Source organism: Nipponia nippon, unplaced genomic scaffold (genome assembly GCF_047370975.1).
Source record: "Nipponia nippon isolate SJK-2023a ecotype South Korea unplaced genomic scaffold, ASM4737097v1 scaffold_5, whole genome shotgun sequence".
In the NCBI taxonomy this organism is placed as follows: Eukaryota; Metazoa; Chordata; class Aves; order Pelecaniformes; family Threskiornithidae; genus Nipponia; species Nipponia nippon.
In genome coordinates, this window is record NW_028262369.1 from 87,385,277 (window position 1) to 87,403,826 (window position 18,550).

General features: G+C 39.9%; 1 protein-coding gene across 11 annotated transcripts in view; it reads right to left on the reverse strand.

Moving 5' to 3' along the window:
- Window positions 1-18,550, reverse strand: part of CLASP1 (cytoplasmic linker associated protein 1) — a 184,605-nt gene that overhangs the window by 63,201 nt on the left and 102,854 nt on the right. For 6 of the 11 annotated variants that reach the window (XM_087733989.1, XM_087733988.1, XM_087733987.1 and 3 more), the window contains 4 exons: window positions 11,999-12,106; window positions 10,445-10,471; window positions 8,550-8,717; window positions 2,544-2,651 (listed from right to left, as the gene is read on the reverse strand). In XM_087733989.1, the coding sequence (XP_087590115.1) occupies window positions 2,544-2,651; window positions 8,550-8,717; window positions 10,445-10,471; window positions 11,999-12,106 (411 nt within the window). The remainder of the gene's footprint in view (window positions 1-2,543; window positions 2,652-8,549; window positions 8,718-10,444; window positions 10,472-11,998; window positions 12,107-18,550) is intronic. The other 5 variants (XM_087733992.1, XM_087733990.1, XM_087733994.1 and 2 more) reach the window with 3 other exon arrangements.

Sequence of the window (18,550 nt, forward strand, 5' to 3'; positions counted from 1 at the left end):
TTGCAGGATCAGTGTAGGATTATGGACTGAACCTCACAGTTAAGATTCTGAGCTCGCAATTGCTTTCTCCCAAGCCATCCGCTGTGCCCCTGTGGATGCCACTGCAAGATCAAGGCCCGTGAAAAAACAGGAATTACAAAAAAAAAAAACAAAACCAAAAAACCAAACAACAAAAAAAAATCACATCTCTGCAAGGAGGCTGAGTGTAGAGTGACTGTTCACTGGTGTTTCCTAACTTAGGAAGCAAGACATTTGGTGCACAGACATGCATACCTGGACAGCAGCCCCGAAACAAAGCAGAGCAATCTGCAAGGTCAGGATGTCAGTGTTGACATTGACCATAATACCATTAAATGCAAGAATCCTGTCATTTACATGTAGCTAGCTTAAGTATAATTCACTAATACAGAAGTTAATCTTTATGAGCAAAAATAGACCATGCACAGTAGGATTATATTATCTTAGCATTAATGTAAGATTAACTGGGTTCTAGAAATACTGTAATAGAATCATATTGTTTTGGCTTAAATTGACATATATAAATTTCTTTCAGATTAATTACACACTACACAATTAACAAGTTCATGAACATGTTTGAGCTTAAAGCATTTCAATGAAAACACAAGAAAAAAAAAGACAATAGGATAACAGCTATATTGGGTTACTGTTACATTGACACTTCCTCCCCACATTACCTTAACGACTTAGTAACAATGTATTTCTAGAAATGCATTAGTCTTCAAATAATTAAATATCACAAGCTAAAATGAAGTGACCCTGTCCCCACAATAAAGGTTGTTACAAACAGTGTCATAGACATCTGTAACTGAAATTTTATAGTCAGTGTACAAGTCAGACTCGGCAGTGGTGGTGGTGTACCAAACTCATACCAGCTGTGATTCTGGTACACTGCGTTTATTTTTCAGAACAAGGCCTCAAGACAGTATTTCAGTTAATGTATTTTCAATAAAATAAACAAAACACAGCACAATGACATAGAACACTGACAAGCTAACCCTGAAATCCAGCCTGCTTTGGCTGGAGAAAAAAGCTTCATCCAAAATTGAAGCTAGGCAGGTAACTATAAAAACAAGCTACAGTTGCATACCTACTATTCCTTTATGGCTCTGGTATCAAATCAGCTTCATTTAATCAATAAAAAGTTCATCTATTTATCTTAAATAGCTATGAACCAGGTTCTGAATGCTAAGTTGAACTCCTCCCATTTTTCACCAAAAATTGAGATATTACAGATAATGCAAATAGATTATGTTATATCTCACTATAGCTCAAAATAATGAAGGTTTGAACCCAAAAGCCTCTCTAGTATTAACTTGAACATTCCACTCTACACCATTGAAATCAATGGGATTTTTGCCAATGATTTCATATAGATGAAGACAACCAGCCTCTGCGTTGATAGCCAAATCAATAATGACAACTTCTATGTAAGTTTAAAAGATTATTTAAAGTACAGTATATTACTCAAGTATGAGAACCGAACAGGAAGATTTTGCCCATCCGTCTATATTTTTCATAACCTTTTCTTACTATTGGATTAAAGTTGCAGAATTGAGCCCAAAATGCTATGTTTTGCTTACACACTATGTCATATACCTGTATTTGGTTACTATGTGCAAAATAGATGCTGTAATACGATTCTTCAGCCTTAATGAAATTTGTAGGAGCTTCTTTCTCTCTTTTAATACCACATGCACAGCTATGAAAGTACTACATAACTGAAGAGGGCCTGGAGATCAACTATATTTTATGTCTGAGATGACAAACAAGTCTTTCATACAACAAGTAATGTATTCGGTTGAATATATGATATGGTATTTGATCAGAAACATTAACTATCGTGCTGTTTTCAGTATTGTACAGAAAAACTTCTGCATGTGGTAAGTGTAATGATTTTCTATTTGTACTGTACACTTAAGCTGCACGCTAATGATGCTCCTTTAAAACCTCAGCCTTTCCATGATTTTAGGCTGCTTGAAAAAGTTTCCTACAAAATGGCATGCGACTTGTTATTGATGATAGACAATATCGTGTAAAACCTCTTACAAAAAAAGAGCTTCTATCTCTGTTGGAGGATTTAGTATAGAAATGATATACTGTTACTGCACCTAGCTGTAAGAAAATCCCATTGTGAATAACTAAAGTAACTCAAAACCAGGCTACAACGCTACCGACTGCTTCACTGTGACCTAGAAAATAGAGGCTTGCTTTCCTGTAGATTTCCACCAGTGCTGTAAATGAAGCACGGCAGCCCCATACAAGCTGATTTAATGAAACTAAAAATTACAAAAGTTCAAACTAAACTATTTTTCTGCTAACAGTGAAATGCTGAGAACCAGAATTGAAGCATGCAGAAGAAAACAGAAGGGAAACAGGGTTGGAAACAGGGAGTGTGTCAGGAATCCAACACAGGACAGGAAACGAGCTCATTCCACCTGGCTGTGTCTTGAAAAGGCAATCAGAACGAGGGAAAAAGGAAAAAAATATTGACCCTTAAAGCTCCAATGCCTACATGTACTCACCAAGTGGAGGAAAGCCCCGAGCAGGGCTTGTATCTCGACTGCTCTCACGGCTGGTATCACGGCTGCACCCCTGACTCATGCTGGGTCGGGGGATACGACTGCTCCGTGCTAGCATGCAGCATGGAGAGTTTCAGAGAAGGTGAACAAGTTTAATGAGGACAGAAAGCTCAAAGTCAAGTCACATTTCTGTTAGTTACGGTAATTATTACATTAGTAATTCTAATTTGCAGCAGCCTCCTCAGGCTCTTTACAAACCAACTACCTTACATGCTGAGCTGTGTTTGTGATGTGAAATTTAAGCAACATTAAATGTCTGGTTGACAGTCTGCTTTTTTCTTAAGCAATTCAGGTTTTGTTATTCAAGTAGAGCAGGAATCTTCAATCATTTAGGGAAGCTCTACTGTTACAAAACATGCAAAATAGATGAGGCTAAAAGAAACCCTTCTGGAATATTTTTTCGTTAATTATAAAATAAACACCCTTCTGGAATAAAACAGCAGTGCTTTTAACCAGGTCAAAATTTTTAAAAGAAGTCACAATACCAATATGTTATTTTTACATAGATTTGTCTTTCGCAAGGATAGTTTTGCCATGAACAAATATCCTAAGGAAAAAAGGTGTATTGTACCGACTTGCAGAGATATTTTTCTCCAATGAAAGATACTGGGAAAAAGCATTTAGAACCTGAATACCTGAAAGATGGGTTAAAAAGTGGTTTGAATTTTAAGACAGCAGCAGCTTCAGATCTTTAACAGAAGCTATCTAACTTCTGCTCCTCAACCATTTCTAAAACCTTATACTCGTGGTTTTATGTGCACACAGATTGAGACATACGTGCACTTAAGGGGAGCTTTAAACTATATTCTTTACTTTCACAAAAGCCTACATCAACAAGACTCTGATCTTTGGTCTGGCAGCTATCAGGTGTTCAATCCCCCACAGCCTAATAAGGCTCCTGCCTGTCATCTGTGTCGCGGGAACTCATCATATGGACACTCTTCATTTGGCCAAATGCAAAATAGAAGATAAAAGATGAGGCTGCTTTCATAGTAAAAAGCAATCCCACTGACTTTAGCTGAAGTTTTGTCCAAGTAGGAAAAACAGGGCTAGACCCTTAGAAGGTTGCTTAACATCAAGGATTTGAATTTTATGATTTTATAAAATGGGCATTTTAGGTATTTAAAACTGGATTATTCCTCTGAAAATTCTGTGTCATTTTTATATGAAAGATATTTGCAGAAAGTTTTTTAATAATCTTTATGCCTGGTAGAGAATACAATGTTTTCTTAGGTAAAAGAATAGCAGTTAACTGTCATGAGTTTACCTTGAAGTTTACCTTAACGACTAAAGAGGGATTTCCTTTGCTGTTTTGAAATGACAGTAGCATATTTTAAGTATTCAGGAAAAGCCTTTAAGGAATTTTCTCATGCACAGAGTAAAATCTCATCTACCAGCTTTGATGACAATAGAGCAGAGGCACATACACAACATGAACCTGCTTTACACTAATACTTTAAAAGTATCCTCATATTTATAAAAAAGGTGCCATTTGCATTCTTCAGAATATATATATTCTTATAAAGCTCTATTGGTTTGTATACAGAATTTAAATACCTAGACTCAAGCTAATGAAGTTCCCCTACAGTGCTTTTGTGGGCTCGTATACACTAGATCTACTGGCATCCTTTCAAGCAAAACAGTACAGAACAAAATAGAAGACTTCATATTTAAGCTTTAAAATTCAAATATAGACTACTGCCAGATTCTTGGTTTGTCAAATCCTTCCCAGTTTTGCAAAACCTAGCTCATATCTCTCAGATGAATTAATGGTTCTGATGGTTAAACTTTGATGTCAGACAATACAAGATGAGCTACTGACCAAGTTGATTAGGTCACCATAATGTCTAAAACTTCTGTGTGTGTTAGATGGTCTTATAATAAAAAAGACAGAGTAAATAATATGAACTAGATGAAATTAGGGTCCATGAGTACAATAATCCCACCTCAGATGTACGAGGAAAAAAGCTGACAGGTGAACTACAGGTAAAAGTAACACTCTCAAGTCTTCCACACAAATACTTGCTTGAAATTGAGGACTCTCTAGAAGCAAACTTCTCATTCTTGGGTCTCATGCTTATATGTAAATAATGGCAGCCTTCGCATCAGGTTTGCACAAGCAGTCATTTCTCTTAAGTAGAGAAGGTCTGTCAATCTTTTCTATAATACAACCCCTACTAAAACTAAAAAAGGCTCTTTAGAGAGGGAGAGATGTGAACAATTAAAAAAAAAAAAAATTAATGGCTGCACACAGTACATTCTCCTTCCATAACAGCTAACAGCAGCAGCATGAAGTACGAAGAAAATGCACTTTAACTGCACGAGAACAGACTAGTAGGACAATGCCGCAGATGAAGCACAATACCGACTGTACAAACAGAGCATCCAAAAACAAACACCGGGTACTTCATGAGTAATGGTCAAACAAAAGATTAGCATGTTACTGGATATAAATGCAAAGGCAAGGGAAAAAATGGATTGAAAAGAACTGAATGATGAGTCTGTTGTGGACTCCCAGGCACCTGCCCCACGTTTTTACTGCTGTGTTGTGTAGGGAAGATTGGATATCAGCTGTTCAGAGTATTTTCTTTGGGCACTGCCAGCAGCAAGGGCCAACAGTGTTGTCATTTAGACGAACCTTTCATACTGTCACAGCCTGTCTTTGCAGTGCAGGCAGCAAAGGCAGAGAAGATAGACATAAGTCTCAATTTCAGAATTCCCAACCCCCAGAAGCTGGACAGAAATTAAGTAAATGAGTAGCAAAATTGATTAAAAGGATTAGGCAGGATGAAAGCAAGCAGTGTGCCCACAGCCAGCTCTGCACAGAGAGCCTAGGATGGGACAAGGGTGGGTTGTTTTCAGTGAAGTCCCGACTTTCTAGATGCATCCTATACATCTAAGTTTTACCACTTTCATCTGGAAAGGCAGAGCAGTTGGATACAGTTCACACCATTATTAAAACACACTATTAGGCTGTCTTACACCAGTGGAACCCAACAGATGCAAATACCACCAGCAGAACTTGATAGTGCCCCTGTTTACCTATCTGCCACTTGGAAGAAACCTGTGTTTCATTAGAGTATGATTTTTAATGGTTCTTAAGTGGAGACTAAATATCAGCAGACACTTCCTTTACATCATTTTAAAAAAGCATTTAAAAGCATTTTAAAGAGCCTGTAAATGCTGCCAAAACAGCCAAAAGGAAAGGTCTGCAGTCAGGTACACTCAGCAGAGGCAAGTCAAGAACTGCCTTCAGCTTTCCAATAAACACACACAGCATAACCCTGACAGAAAAAGTGCTGCTGCATGAAACTGATAACCAACTGTGCCTGCTCCACTTTTTGGAGAATGACAGTCTCAAATCTCTCACTCCTTTCAGATCCGACGGTGCCACACGATCTGCTGAGCATCCAACACAATTAACTTCAAGCAGATAAACTCTCAATCTATGGGAAATGGACATCACATTTTGAGGACATCTCCTTCAAAGAGCCCAAAGATTCAAGATTAAGTGGACTATACTCTTCTTTCCCCAACAGGGTATCACCGCTAGTAAATCTCCGCTGTGCAGACAGCGAAGGCAAGCTTAAAACTGAAAAGCGCCACAGAGCAGCGCCATATAGGTGACCAGGCAGGACCTCAGCATGTCCAGTGTGCCTCGTTGTGCTGCCTCTTGGAAAACTACGTACTTCAAGGTTTCCATGAACACCTGTGGTCATCATGGAAGTCTAAGCTAGCAGCAAGGTACTGATGCTAACGGGCATCCACATGCAGAGGCTCTATTAACTTGCCACTGCCCCAGAAGGGCCTGAAAGAGTCCAGCGGATGGTTCCTGTATAAAGCCCAACCGCATGCAGGGACCCAAGCTCTGTGTGCTTACACTTGCACACACAGCATTGGTCTGGGTGCAACCCCCAGTCACCCCTGCAAAAACTACACAAGTCAATGGATGAGTTATGAACAGGATCCAGGAATTACCCATTTCTAATAGCCTGATCTGCACGATGGTTCAACACCCGCTGCACTGCAACATGACCACAGACTTAAGAGATGTTTTAGCCCATGGGATAAGCACATGTGTATCAAATCCATAAATAATCCCGCAATGCCTAAAGTACTGCATGTACATTTGATGTCATATGTGTGCTCAAGCACCTTCTTGAATCAGACTCTGAAAAAGTCTATCGACGTCTTTAGGACCAAGGTGAGTGGGAGTTTATTTAATGAAATGAACAAATGAAAAAAGTGTCAAGGAAAGATAGGGACTGAAGCAACACAATAAGAAAGCATAAAATACTGTTAGCTACTATGTTATAAAGTAATAAATACAATGGAATAATGGTATAAAGATGACAGCTCGAAAGCTATCCCCATCCAAGCCAATATTACCTTTTTCAAGATCCAATGAAGACATAATTTCTGCAACTGAGTGCTAAAGGCACCACAAGCGTCAGACTCTCCTGCTCCCATGACAGCCCAAAAGAACAGGCTTTGGCCATCAGCCCGGCGGGGGGACGGGTGGAAATCAGACACCTGATAGATCTGTCAGAGCTCTCTCCCACTCCCAAAGAACAAGCACTGACTGCGTTCACAGGGAGCACATCAGAGCAACGAGGTAACAAATTACACTTTCAAAAGGATTCAAGGCTCCCATAATATACCTGAAAGCAGGCAACCCAAGAGTGAGGATTTTATACACAACAATTTCCCATCAGATGCTCAAGACTGTTTCAAATCAGACTACATAATGTGATGATCAGCTTAAGTGTATGTGATGGTACTATCCATAATCCTTTGTCTCCTCCTAAAAACAATGTTCTTCTGCAGAGTGATAGCACAACAATTACCTCTAATATTTGGGAAGCACCTTACATTTTAAAAGCAATGAACAGAAAAGCACAGTGTATTCATACAGAGGCCATAAAACAGATCAGACATGAGAAGAACACTGAATTTGGAAAAATAATCACAATAAACATGCAATATTTTTATGAACCATAACAGCATAGACACTCAGGTGCTTTAAATTTATTTCAATATACCTGAAGAATGAATAAGATACTTCTCTATTAACAACATAAGCTAAATAGAAAGGTAGCTTAAATTTAAAATACAATTGCTAAGGCAATAGTTAAAAATGTAACTGACAACAGTAAGGATATAATTTCAGTCAATTTCAACCTACTAGTAAATTCTTTGGCGATATAAAATAATTTAGTAACAGTATTATTTAAAGTGTTCTTCCTCTATATAACCTTCAAACTTCTGAAAACATTTCCATTTAAAAAAAGAAAACGGTATTTCCTTGTTCAGACAGCACACTGAATACCTTTTCACCTCAATTCGGATATACAAAAGTTGATATATAATGATGCTTACTCACCTGACTTAAAAAAATGAGTCTGCTGATAAATTTGAAAATAAAAACTATTATACAATATTTACATAACAGTCACTGAGACAAGACTATTGGAAGCAGAACAATTAAAGCATAAGTGTAAAATGCCATTTAAGAAAGTAGCTCCAAGATATTGAGGATGAGAGAAGCAAACCATTTAAACTGGAAAATTTCTAAAATAATCTGAGGTGGTGCTCTTTGCCCTTGATTCCAACTGACTGTAAAGATTGCTCAACGCATTTTAGGACTAAGCCGTTGATGCCAAATGAGGTATTTTTGCTGTGATGGTTATTCACGACAACTGTTTTTGCTACCTGATCTCATAAAATCACTCATGTTGACGTTCAAACAGAAGGCATCTTTAGGCCTACTTTGAAACTACAGCTCAACCTGGAAAATTAAAATTACTCTCCTACAAACCATCATCACATTAACTTGCCAGCTGAAAAACTCAGAAGAATAACAGTAACACATAAATAGTTTCCTCGTCAACAGGAAAGTCTCTCCTTCGAGCATGCCGGTCAGCATGTCACTGCAGTGACTATTCTTACCTAGTCCTATTCTGTTGGGACTTGTCTCTCGACTGCATCCCTGGCTCCGAGGGATCTTGCTGCGCTTCTCTGAAGATGATGGCACCGGCTGGACTCTGGACGTTCCGCCGCTCAGGCCACCATAGGCGCTTCCTAACAGCTTACCCGGAGAACTAGACCGGCTACCAGCTGGAAGAGAACCAGAAATAAGGAGAAAAAAAAAAAACAATTAAAACCCCCCAAGATTTTAAATACTCTGACAGCAAAACTGGAACACAATCAGCTCTAAGAATTTGATCCAAATCACTCAGAAAACTAATGGGAGTGTTCCCCATGGGCTTTTGAGGAAGGCTGAGGAAAGCCCATGGACAATAAACACTGACATCAGCAACCCTGCCTATATGAACCACGCTGCCCAGTTGGGATCAAAACCAAAGCAGACATGGCAGCGTATGAACACCCCAGCTGGCTTTATGCGAGCTTGTGGAGCTGCCAGGAGCAGTCTTGCTGCAGCAGCATGGACTTCACAGGCTGCTTCACGTTCTCGCAAAGCAACACAAATTAGCCTGTGTGGAGCGCTGTGCTGCAGCAAGCCGGCTTCTGGCACAGGCAACCTGCTGCAAGGTAGCTCAGGCATCTTCATGCTACACTGCAGCGGTGGCATTGCAATAATTCAGTACAGGAAAATTAAAAAAATACCATGTCAACAGCACAATAAAGGGTAAACCAAGTGAGCCTGTCCCATTTGTAAAGATGCTGCCTTACTTGGGTCTGACTGGTTAAAGCTAAACTATTTAGTTATTTTTCAGCTGGAGAAAATTTTTAGCAAGTTGAGTAGTTGGCCTGTTTTATTTTTCCTTGTCTGTTTGAATAGTCCATGGCAAGTACATTTCTTCTGAGCCATACTGTCTGCAAGACGGTCTACTACCCAAGATTTATTTACATATTCACATTCCAATTGCAGGAAATATTTCTATCTGAAATAGTCTTGCTAGCTCAATGACTTGAATAATACTTTTTCTTTCTTTTTTCTGTGGATCTTCATTTGCTAAGTTGTTTGAAAATTAAGTAACGCTAGCTTAAAGGTAACCACAAAGAACTGTGAGAGTAATACATTCAAGACTCTTTTTTGCTTCTTCAGGTATATAAAAGTCACTGAAAATTTGCTGCTGATATTACCATTCCTGACTTTCTATTTGTTTGCTAAAACAGGCAGGAAAACCATATTTGAAAAGGTTAAAGAACATACTCAGGCAAGCTCACATTCTGAACCAATATTCATGTTGGTTTCTTTCTGAAAAGTATCTACACATTTCATAAAAATTTCAGTTCCAGATACTATTATGATTAGCAAAAGTTAAAAATTGTTCTTCTCTTTTAATTTAAGAAGATATGCAATTCTACTAATCCGATGGACAATACCATATCACACGTATTATTTTAACTTACTTGCCCCCTGCAATTTCTTGGCCAAAACGATTCTGAAGCAATCGAGTCATATATTCCAATACTGTATGTGGTTCTGGCTTCACCCCCGTCCCCCAAAAGTGAGAATACTTGTGACAGATGCCAGTCTCACACACAGCATCCACACCCTGAAAGCCAGTACTCCTCTCTGTTACGCTGCTGCAATCTCACTGATGTCAGCAGGGTTGCACTGAAGTAACTGGAAGAAGAATTTAGCACCTGGGGTTTAAGCTGCAGCAATGAGCCAGCTTCAATATGCAGAATGTACGCTTACCATGTTTGATTACTATGAGAAAGCAAAATCACTGGCCGTACACATTTGGATTTATGACTTTAAGAAAATGCTTTTGAAGTCTCACAGTTAGGAGAGAGTGAGGGAAGCTAAAAGCTTAGCAGTTAAATGTGAAGGAAATAACGTAAGAAAGCAAGAAAGGGAAAACGTTTCTTACCACCAGCAGGATTAGCTGATCTGGATCCTTGATTATGAGGGCAGACCAAAGGACAGGCAAAAAGTGGATTAAAAGACAGCAAGACAATACAGCGTTCAGCATGCGGTTTATGCTATAGACAATACAGACAGATTTATTCACAAACATGTCACTCCTAGAGCCTCTGCAGAATGCAGTGAGTTAACGTGCAGATGCGACTAACAATTTCCCAAGGTTGATCAGCTTCTTAGCTAAATGGCAACCAACACTCTGAGACCCAAGTTCTGCTCTAAATTACACCCCAGCCCAGTCTGCAAAATTGTAACAGGGTTATCCACAGTATGGGCATAGAGAATTTGGTCCTGTGACCATACTATATTTGAATTCATAAGTTATTTCATGCAATGTTTGGCTCAAGGATAAAGATCACATCTGTTTGGGCTAGGCTGGAATCAGGATTTCAGCAAACTAGACCAAGGGAGCAGGCTCAGATGTGATCATCGTAAAGTTTCATAAGACATTCTATAAAAAATTAAGCCCATAATATTTGAAACCTTTGGATACTCAACTATTCTTTAAATACTTCTGAGACTTGTCTCATATAGTCTGATCATTTTTCACCAAACTAAGTTTAGGGAAAAGGGTCATTTCTGGCTTTGGATCAGTTTTAAGTTCAAAACTGAATAAATCAATTTCAATCAGCATACCAAAGCCCAAATTCCTTCATGACCTCAATGTAAAGATTTCCATTGGGCCCCATCCTGAATACAGTACTTCTCTCTTCAGCTCTCCCAGCCTAACACGATGTTATAAACTGCTTCCCCATCCTTCCAGCATGACAGAGCAAAGCAATGAACAGAGAAGGGCTTTTAAATAGGGGTACAAAGCAAGACAAGTCCTCAGAACAAACAGGTTTTTCAACAAAACCCATCTCCTCTTACCCACAAGCTTGAAGGTCCTCAAAACATGAGTGGCTTTCTCCCTCACCCCAATTCCTTTTAAAGTTTGAGTGACAAAATTCTCCTTAGATACACATGACAAATATGCAACGGCACTGTATGTATGGCTCCTAGGGGAAAACCATGCCTTGCCAGAGAGCGCAGATGTGTCATGTGAATCGGAGAGCAGAACCATCTCCTCCGTATCTACACAAAATAGGTAATGTCCTATTTTAAATTGATGCCAAATCCCACTAACTTTAGACAGCTCACGTGTGACACATACAGAAATACAGTCACATAAGCAGGAGAAGCTTGGCAGGGCAAGAACCCAGGACAGCAGTCAGCACAAGCACAGAGCGTGTCTCAGTGGGACCCAGTGCAAGTTATTTAGTCCTACACACCACAGCAACATGAAATTCTGCTGCACAACTGGTAAAAAAAGGCAGGAACTAAGCACTCGGGTTTGGAGCCCTCTTTGTCAGCAAGAGTACACACTGGCTGAGCGGGGATTCCTTTTGTTACATGTCCAAATGTTATCAGCAGAAGTGAGCCCAATCCTCAGCTGATGCTACTACAATTCAAGAGAAACATTAATAACTTTGTTCTGCTCCCCCAGAAATAAAACACTTCTTACGCTGGGACTGAGAAACTACTTTAGCCCGGCTGCGGCCTCGGGTATCAGCAGGCGTTGAGGTGACGCTTGTGGCACTGCCAGAGCTCTGTCTCCTTGTACGAATCCGACCTGGAGGAATGCAAAGACAATCAAACTGTCAATAGGTTTCTTCCAAAGGCAGCAGCAGTGTCTAACGTGCTGTTCTATGCTTGCAGGGTTGCTATACACACAATTAACCAGGGTACAAAAGAAACATTTTACAGGGAGAGGCGACATCTTTCATTAGACTGGCTGAGACGCAAGGCAGGGAGTGGACACAGTCACGGTCCACGAGTCCAAAAACTTCTTTGCTTTCTGTAATGCTATCAGCCGGTTTAATTAAAAAATATTACCTCTCTATAGCCTTTGCTTCTTTTCTATAGTAGCTTCTTTACAAAGGATTGACAACAGAAATTTCAGTCTCCTAAATGCTGCTTCCTATGTCAAATTATTACTTTCCGACAAGGCGATCACTCTTTCGGAGACGGGTGTGACAGATGCCCCCACAAATTCCATTGCTGGGATTTCCAGTTAGCAGTTCGGTGCTTTATATCCTGCTCTACATGCGCAGGCTGGCACGCACTCCTGCGAGAGTCTGTCAGCGCAGCCTGACTACGCTTTTATTTCAGGCTCATTGAGTTTTCCATGCTGTTTACAGATCCCTCATATTTATCCCGAGATCAGAGTAGCTTTACTTGTAATGGAGAGTCCCATTTAACACAATCAATGTTGTGGAAAAATGATTGTGTGTGTCTGCTCTTTATTTAAGCGAAGAATGGATATAAAGTCTCAAAGTGTTCTTGATCCTTTTTCTGTCCTTTCCTCATGAAAAAGCGACAGAAATTTGAGCTAGAAAAGCTTACAGGGTCATCAGTTCATCCCCTTCCTGAGGCAGGGCTGTTTCCTACAGAATGTTCTTTCCAGTGCTAAGCTTCAATTATCTGTCTCTAGTTAATGGGAAAGAAATGATAATTAAGAGCAAAACAAAGAAAGCCTGCATTAGCACTTTTCAACAACTCAGTTCTCAGCCAAATCTGAAGCTCTTTCTCAGGACTAATGCCAGTGCTATCCTGCATTCAGAGGATGACTTCAAGTTTCAGGCACAATAATAAAAGGACAAAAACCACAGCAGGCAAGAGAAGAGTCTAGACAACTGCACCCACCAGTTATAGATATTAATCTCCTGCCCTTTGTTTCCACCATAAGCATACAAAGAAATATGAACAGGGAGATATACACTTCCCACCCAAAAAAATCACTTCACATAAGGTACACATGCAGGACAAGACAATGGCAAGCAGCCCAGGCTGAACGGATTGAGAGCTCTGTTCTTCTCTGAGCTCTCAAAATATTCATAACATGGTCTGCAAGTTTCTGACATACACAAAGTGACAGGGAGATGTTTAACTTTGAGAAGAAAGCCTAGACTTGTTTGCAGAGGAAAACGCCCAGAAGACAGCTGTACTTCAGACCTCTCCACCAGCATCTAGTTTTAAAATAGCTCAGTAGGCAAGATACAGAGATCTACATTCAAACAATTGTTTGTAGACAAGACATAGAAGAAATCATTAGCATAAAACTGGGAAAATATAAACAAACCACTTTCTAACTACTGGCTAAACAGAACAAGCTCTGAGCACGTCCACGTGGGTCCACTCATGAAACTGGCTGCTAAGGTCTTCTTACCACCAGCAAGGCTGCAGAACTCCTCTGCTCTAGGACATTATCTGCCCCTTACAAATGGTCAGCCCAATACACAACCCCAAGACAGCTCTATAGCTCTTTGCTGGCCCATTCCCATCCCTCGCAAGTTTAGCACACGCGCAGCTACGCACAGATGAGCGGAGCCACCGCGCGACTTGCCACAAGGTGCGTACCCCAAACCCCACCGCAGGCTTCAAAGCAGGCATGCGTGGGGAAGGAGGCAGAAGGACCTCACGCTCTTGTCAGAAGCCTCAAGGCTTCCTTTCATTTCTCACGCATCATGAGGGCATCACTGGTGGCAGCAGGAGCACAAAACAGTAAGACAAGAAGTAAAACCTGACCAGTCTTGGGAACCAGTAATGGAAGTAACTTGCATCATTCCAGAATGCCAACAGAAAGCCTTGGCATTGCAGAAAGTCCTGGGGGTAACTCAAGCTGAAATTCAACATTACAGACAGTAACAGACAGTATTGGAAAATACGTTTAGCGATGTGTATGGGCCAAGAATGAGTGAGAAGGGACTGATGTCTTCTCATCTTATGCACGGGCCACTCATAAGATCCTCAAAATTTTCTATTCTTCCTGCATCTACAAAATCTTTTTTTTCTTTATCAGCAGGTGACTAAGAACAAGGAGAAAGCTGGGACAGTACGTAATAAGTGACTCTCCCACCTTAGGAAATACAAAGCCTAAAATAATACATAAAGAGAAACCAAGGGTAGCTTCTGACACCAATTTTGGGGGCTTTAAGAAAGGAAAATGAACCAAATGGTCAAACTTAATTAACATGTGATTATCAGCAGGATTAGAAATAGAGAGCTCAGTCCTATTTTGAAACTCCTGAGAGTCAGTGGACAGACTCCTACCAACTTCAGCAGTCTCTGAATGAATGAATGCCCAGGAACAAAATTCTGCTTCCTTTTGGACTGGTGGATCTGCACACTGATTTTGGCCTAATGGGTGTCAGAGAGAACAAAGCGGGATGATGAATTGCTCTGGCACAGGGGGGACAGTCCCAATGTTGATACTGGTTTTCTCATCCTTCTAAAAAGGCTGACAAGCATTTGAACTAACACTGCACTGGACTTGCATTGTGCAAATGATAACAGGAAGAGCAGAAACTAGAAATTCATGACACAAAAATGATGTAATGGCACAAATACTGTGACAGCACATTAACAGCTCACCCTAGGAGCACTTTATTTTTTGAAGTCTATGGGATAAAGTGAAACACGAGGGAAAAAAATGCCTCTCAAATTCAAGGTCAAATTCTTCACACAGTTACAAGGAAAAGTGCCATCTGATAACAGTTATATATATTCCTTGAAGCATGAATTCTTAATGTACTTTCCAAAGTTTTATTTTCTGAACTTTAAAAACTATGTACTTATTTTTTCACACATTAATCTTACTTGCAGCATACAAATGCTTCAAAATAAGTGACTCAAAGCTCCTCTTCAAGGAAGAAAGTTAAGATTCTCAGTTTTTCCTATCCAAGTACAATTTTTAGCTGTAAAACAAAAAATGACCCATTGGAAATCAAAATTACTTTAGGCAAATCTGTATGAGATAGAAAACCGGGAGAGGGATCTGGGATGTTTCATATGTTAACTGATCTTCACACGCATGCACAACTTCTAAATTAGTCTTATGATATCCAAAACCTATTTTCTTTATAGTAAGATGAATCAATAGTTGTCTGGCTTGAAAATCTCAAGGTTTTTAATATATATTATAATACCAAGTACAGCATGTACATATAGTTCATCTCTACAATACAAACATCTCTACTACATTCCTGTAAGGATTTCATCTGCAAACAAGAGTCTGCATTCTCATCCAAGAGTTATTTGCACACAGGACTATGTGTGGCTTTATCCCTATGATTCTACCAAGACAGAAAAACTAATTTCAAGAAAAGACCGCAAATAAGATATCGAATAAGTTATTCAGACTTTTTTTTTTGTCGTTAAACTCAAGCAAACACCACCCCTCCCAAAACTTCTTTGCTTTCAAGTGGGTTTGTTTCCATATCTGGATCAAACTGCAGATGTAGCAATTGATATTTCATAACCATTATTTTTCTGCTTCTCTTGAAAGAATTACTGCATCCTGACAACAGCAGCACAGCAAAGGAACAGATAAAGACTGCCTCAACTAGTTTCCAAAAACCATAAAAGTATTTCCATAAAAAAAGCCCTTGATCTAAATTTGACATGTGACACATCGCTGTTGATACAGAAACTATTTTGAAAGACTCAATATAAATGCTCTGTGTTAAGAAATCATTTGTCTGGGTTTTTTTAGCGGATTTTGGTTTTATTTTTTAAATTTACTGTCAGTTTTTACAACAATCAATGGATCAGAATCAACCTTGAAATGTGTAACATACGTCTAAACCTAGGAAAGTTGTTTTGGTTTGTTTTTTTAAAAAGGAACAAGAAAAGGAAGATTCTATGATAACATTTTTGCATTACAAGAGGCTTCATCCATCAGTGTTGTTCTGAGCTCCTCTGGGAGGATACTGCAGCGTCTCCATCCCCAGTGCTCAGAACAGACACAGGCTTTGTGAGACCCAGCCTGTAGATTACACTGAAGGAAATGGCTTTCAAATAGTCTACAAATGGTCTGTAACAGCTCCACAACTGAGTTTAATCAGTTCCATGCTGTGAATAATGATACCTACAACCACACAAGTTATATATGGAAGCACTGGGATGGTAATGGTCTCTCCATGGATCAGGTTAATGAATTTAGGTTACTCAGCACTGGGTTTTCCCCCTGCTTGGAGAAAAACGTTCCTGAAAGAACCTCTAGGCCGCCCCTAGCTGTGTCACTGCTAAATGACACGTGGACATCTGTGAGACATGCACACTTCAATTAAAAATATGCATTACATATAAATCTGTAAACAACTTTTTACGAGCACGGTATGGTTTCCATGCATATTTAGTACATCCAACGTTATACCAGTATAAGACCGGATTCTGTACCATAACTTCCCCTGAGAATCACTCGACCCTTGCTGGAAACCATCAGTATATGGTGCCCCTGGGTTTTGCACAAGAAATCCCTCCAAAGCAGAGGGCTGAGGGAACAATAGTGGCACCACTTTGCCCTACATCAACAAGCACAGGCAAATCAAGTCAGCACTTGAAAAGGGATGGACCAAGAGAACAAAGAAACCTACTACCTGAGCATTTCCATTTAAGATACCATGTTCAGTCAAACATTTGAATCTTTCTTTGTCCTTGAGGTCAAGGAAGAGCTTTAAGGCAGAGAAGAAAAGAGCAATGGTGATTTCATAAACCTTGTGTTACTCCCAAAGCCTTTGGTAAGGCTCAAGATGTCCAACTGAACTTAGGCTCACGAAGAGTAGTCTGCTATCTGAAAACTATAACAAACCAGATTTTATTTCATTTCTGGTGAATAATAAAAACTATTAAAAATTGTGCCACTGACTCTGGAAACTGCTGATTTTATTTTAAACTTGCCAGTTTCGAGACAGACCAGCATTTATGCTTCCCACTTTTGGGAAAGGTTTATCTGAAGGGCTTGTCTTTATGCTCACTTTGAAAAAAGGCAGCCAGATAACAGAAATGCTCTGAACCATTATTCTATACTGAAAGTCAGCATTATGCACCTTTTAAATATTTCTTGAAAAGCCATTTCATGATAAAACAAGCAGAAACTTTTCTGAGATCTCCTTTTCATCAGGTATAACAAACATGGATTTTGGGCACACAACTGCTACTTGCATAGCACTAGCTGTGAAGTCCTGATCAAGACTATAAAGGTTTAGATCTTACAAGCTTTCTGCCTGCAAAGCTCTTAATGAAGTTCAAGAGATACCCATACACAAAGGGTCTGGGCAATCAAGACACAGCTGTGCACTGCATGAAGACACAGCCTCACAGCACAGAGACAGCAGAAGACCTGCACCTATTTAAGTGCTATATAGACTCACACTACCTTTCCATAAGGAAGTGCATTTCAACAGCATTTGTCCATTGGGATGACACTACTTAAAACCAAAGGACTGATACTCGGCTCTTAACTTGTATTCTTGCTACTGGCACAACCCATTCTATCTTGCTCTTGTTTTGAGATGTCTGGCTCAAAAACAAAACACTGAGGAGAACCGAGGGCAAAGCAGATGGGAACTGCCAAGTTCGCATAATGCTGGCTCCGGGCTGAGAGGAAGGTGCAGAACTTTTATACTGTAGCTACAGAAAGCCACGATGGGAACCAGATTGCAGATTTAATGTCAAGCTGAACCACACAAAAAAACACAGGGATTTGCTCTTAAATTACTTACTGGTGACCTGCAAAAAAACCAGGGGCGCTGGCGTGGACAGAATTTCTGCTTTATGTTCAAAGAGTGTCTCTTGCACACACAGGTATTTCCAGAGCAAGGGGACGTTTTTTCTCTTCCCCCACCCCCTTAACTTTTACATTTATGTCAAGAATATAAAGTTTTGCCTTCCCTGTAGTTCCTGGCAAACCCTGTAAGATCAGAGAGTTGGCAGAAGACCTTTCTCAGCCCTCATCTGTAGGACCCACCAAATCCTGAGCAAAGGTTGGTTTTCCCTTAACTGTCTCAACAAAGGAAAATAAAGATAAACAGTTTCAAACAGTGATTAAACTCATCCTTCAAGTGCTCTGGCTGCAGTGTACCACGTTGTTATAATCCTCCCTGATCCTCACTCCCCCCGCCCCCCACCCAGAAAAAGAAAGACTCCTACAGCAAAAGGAAAAGATGAAATGTGGTATTTAACACGAGGGGGATGGCAAACTCTGTTTCTGAAAGTTCATCTCACAATCTTTCCC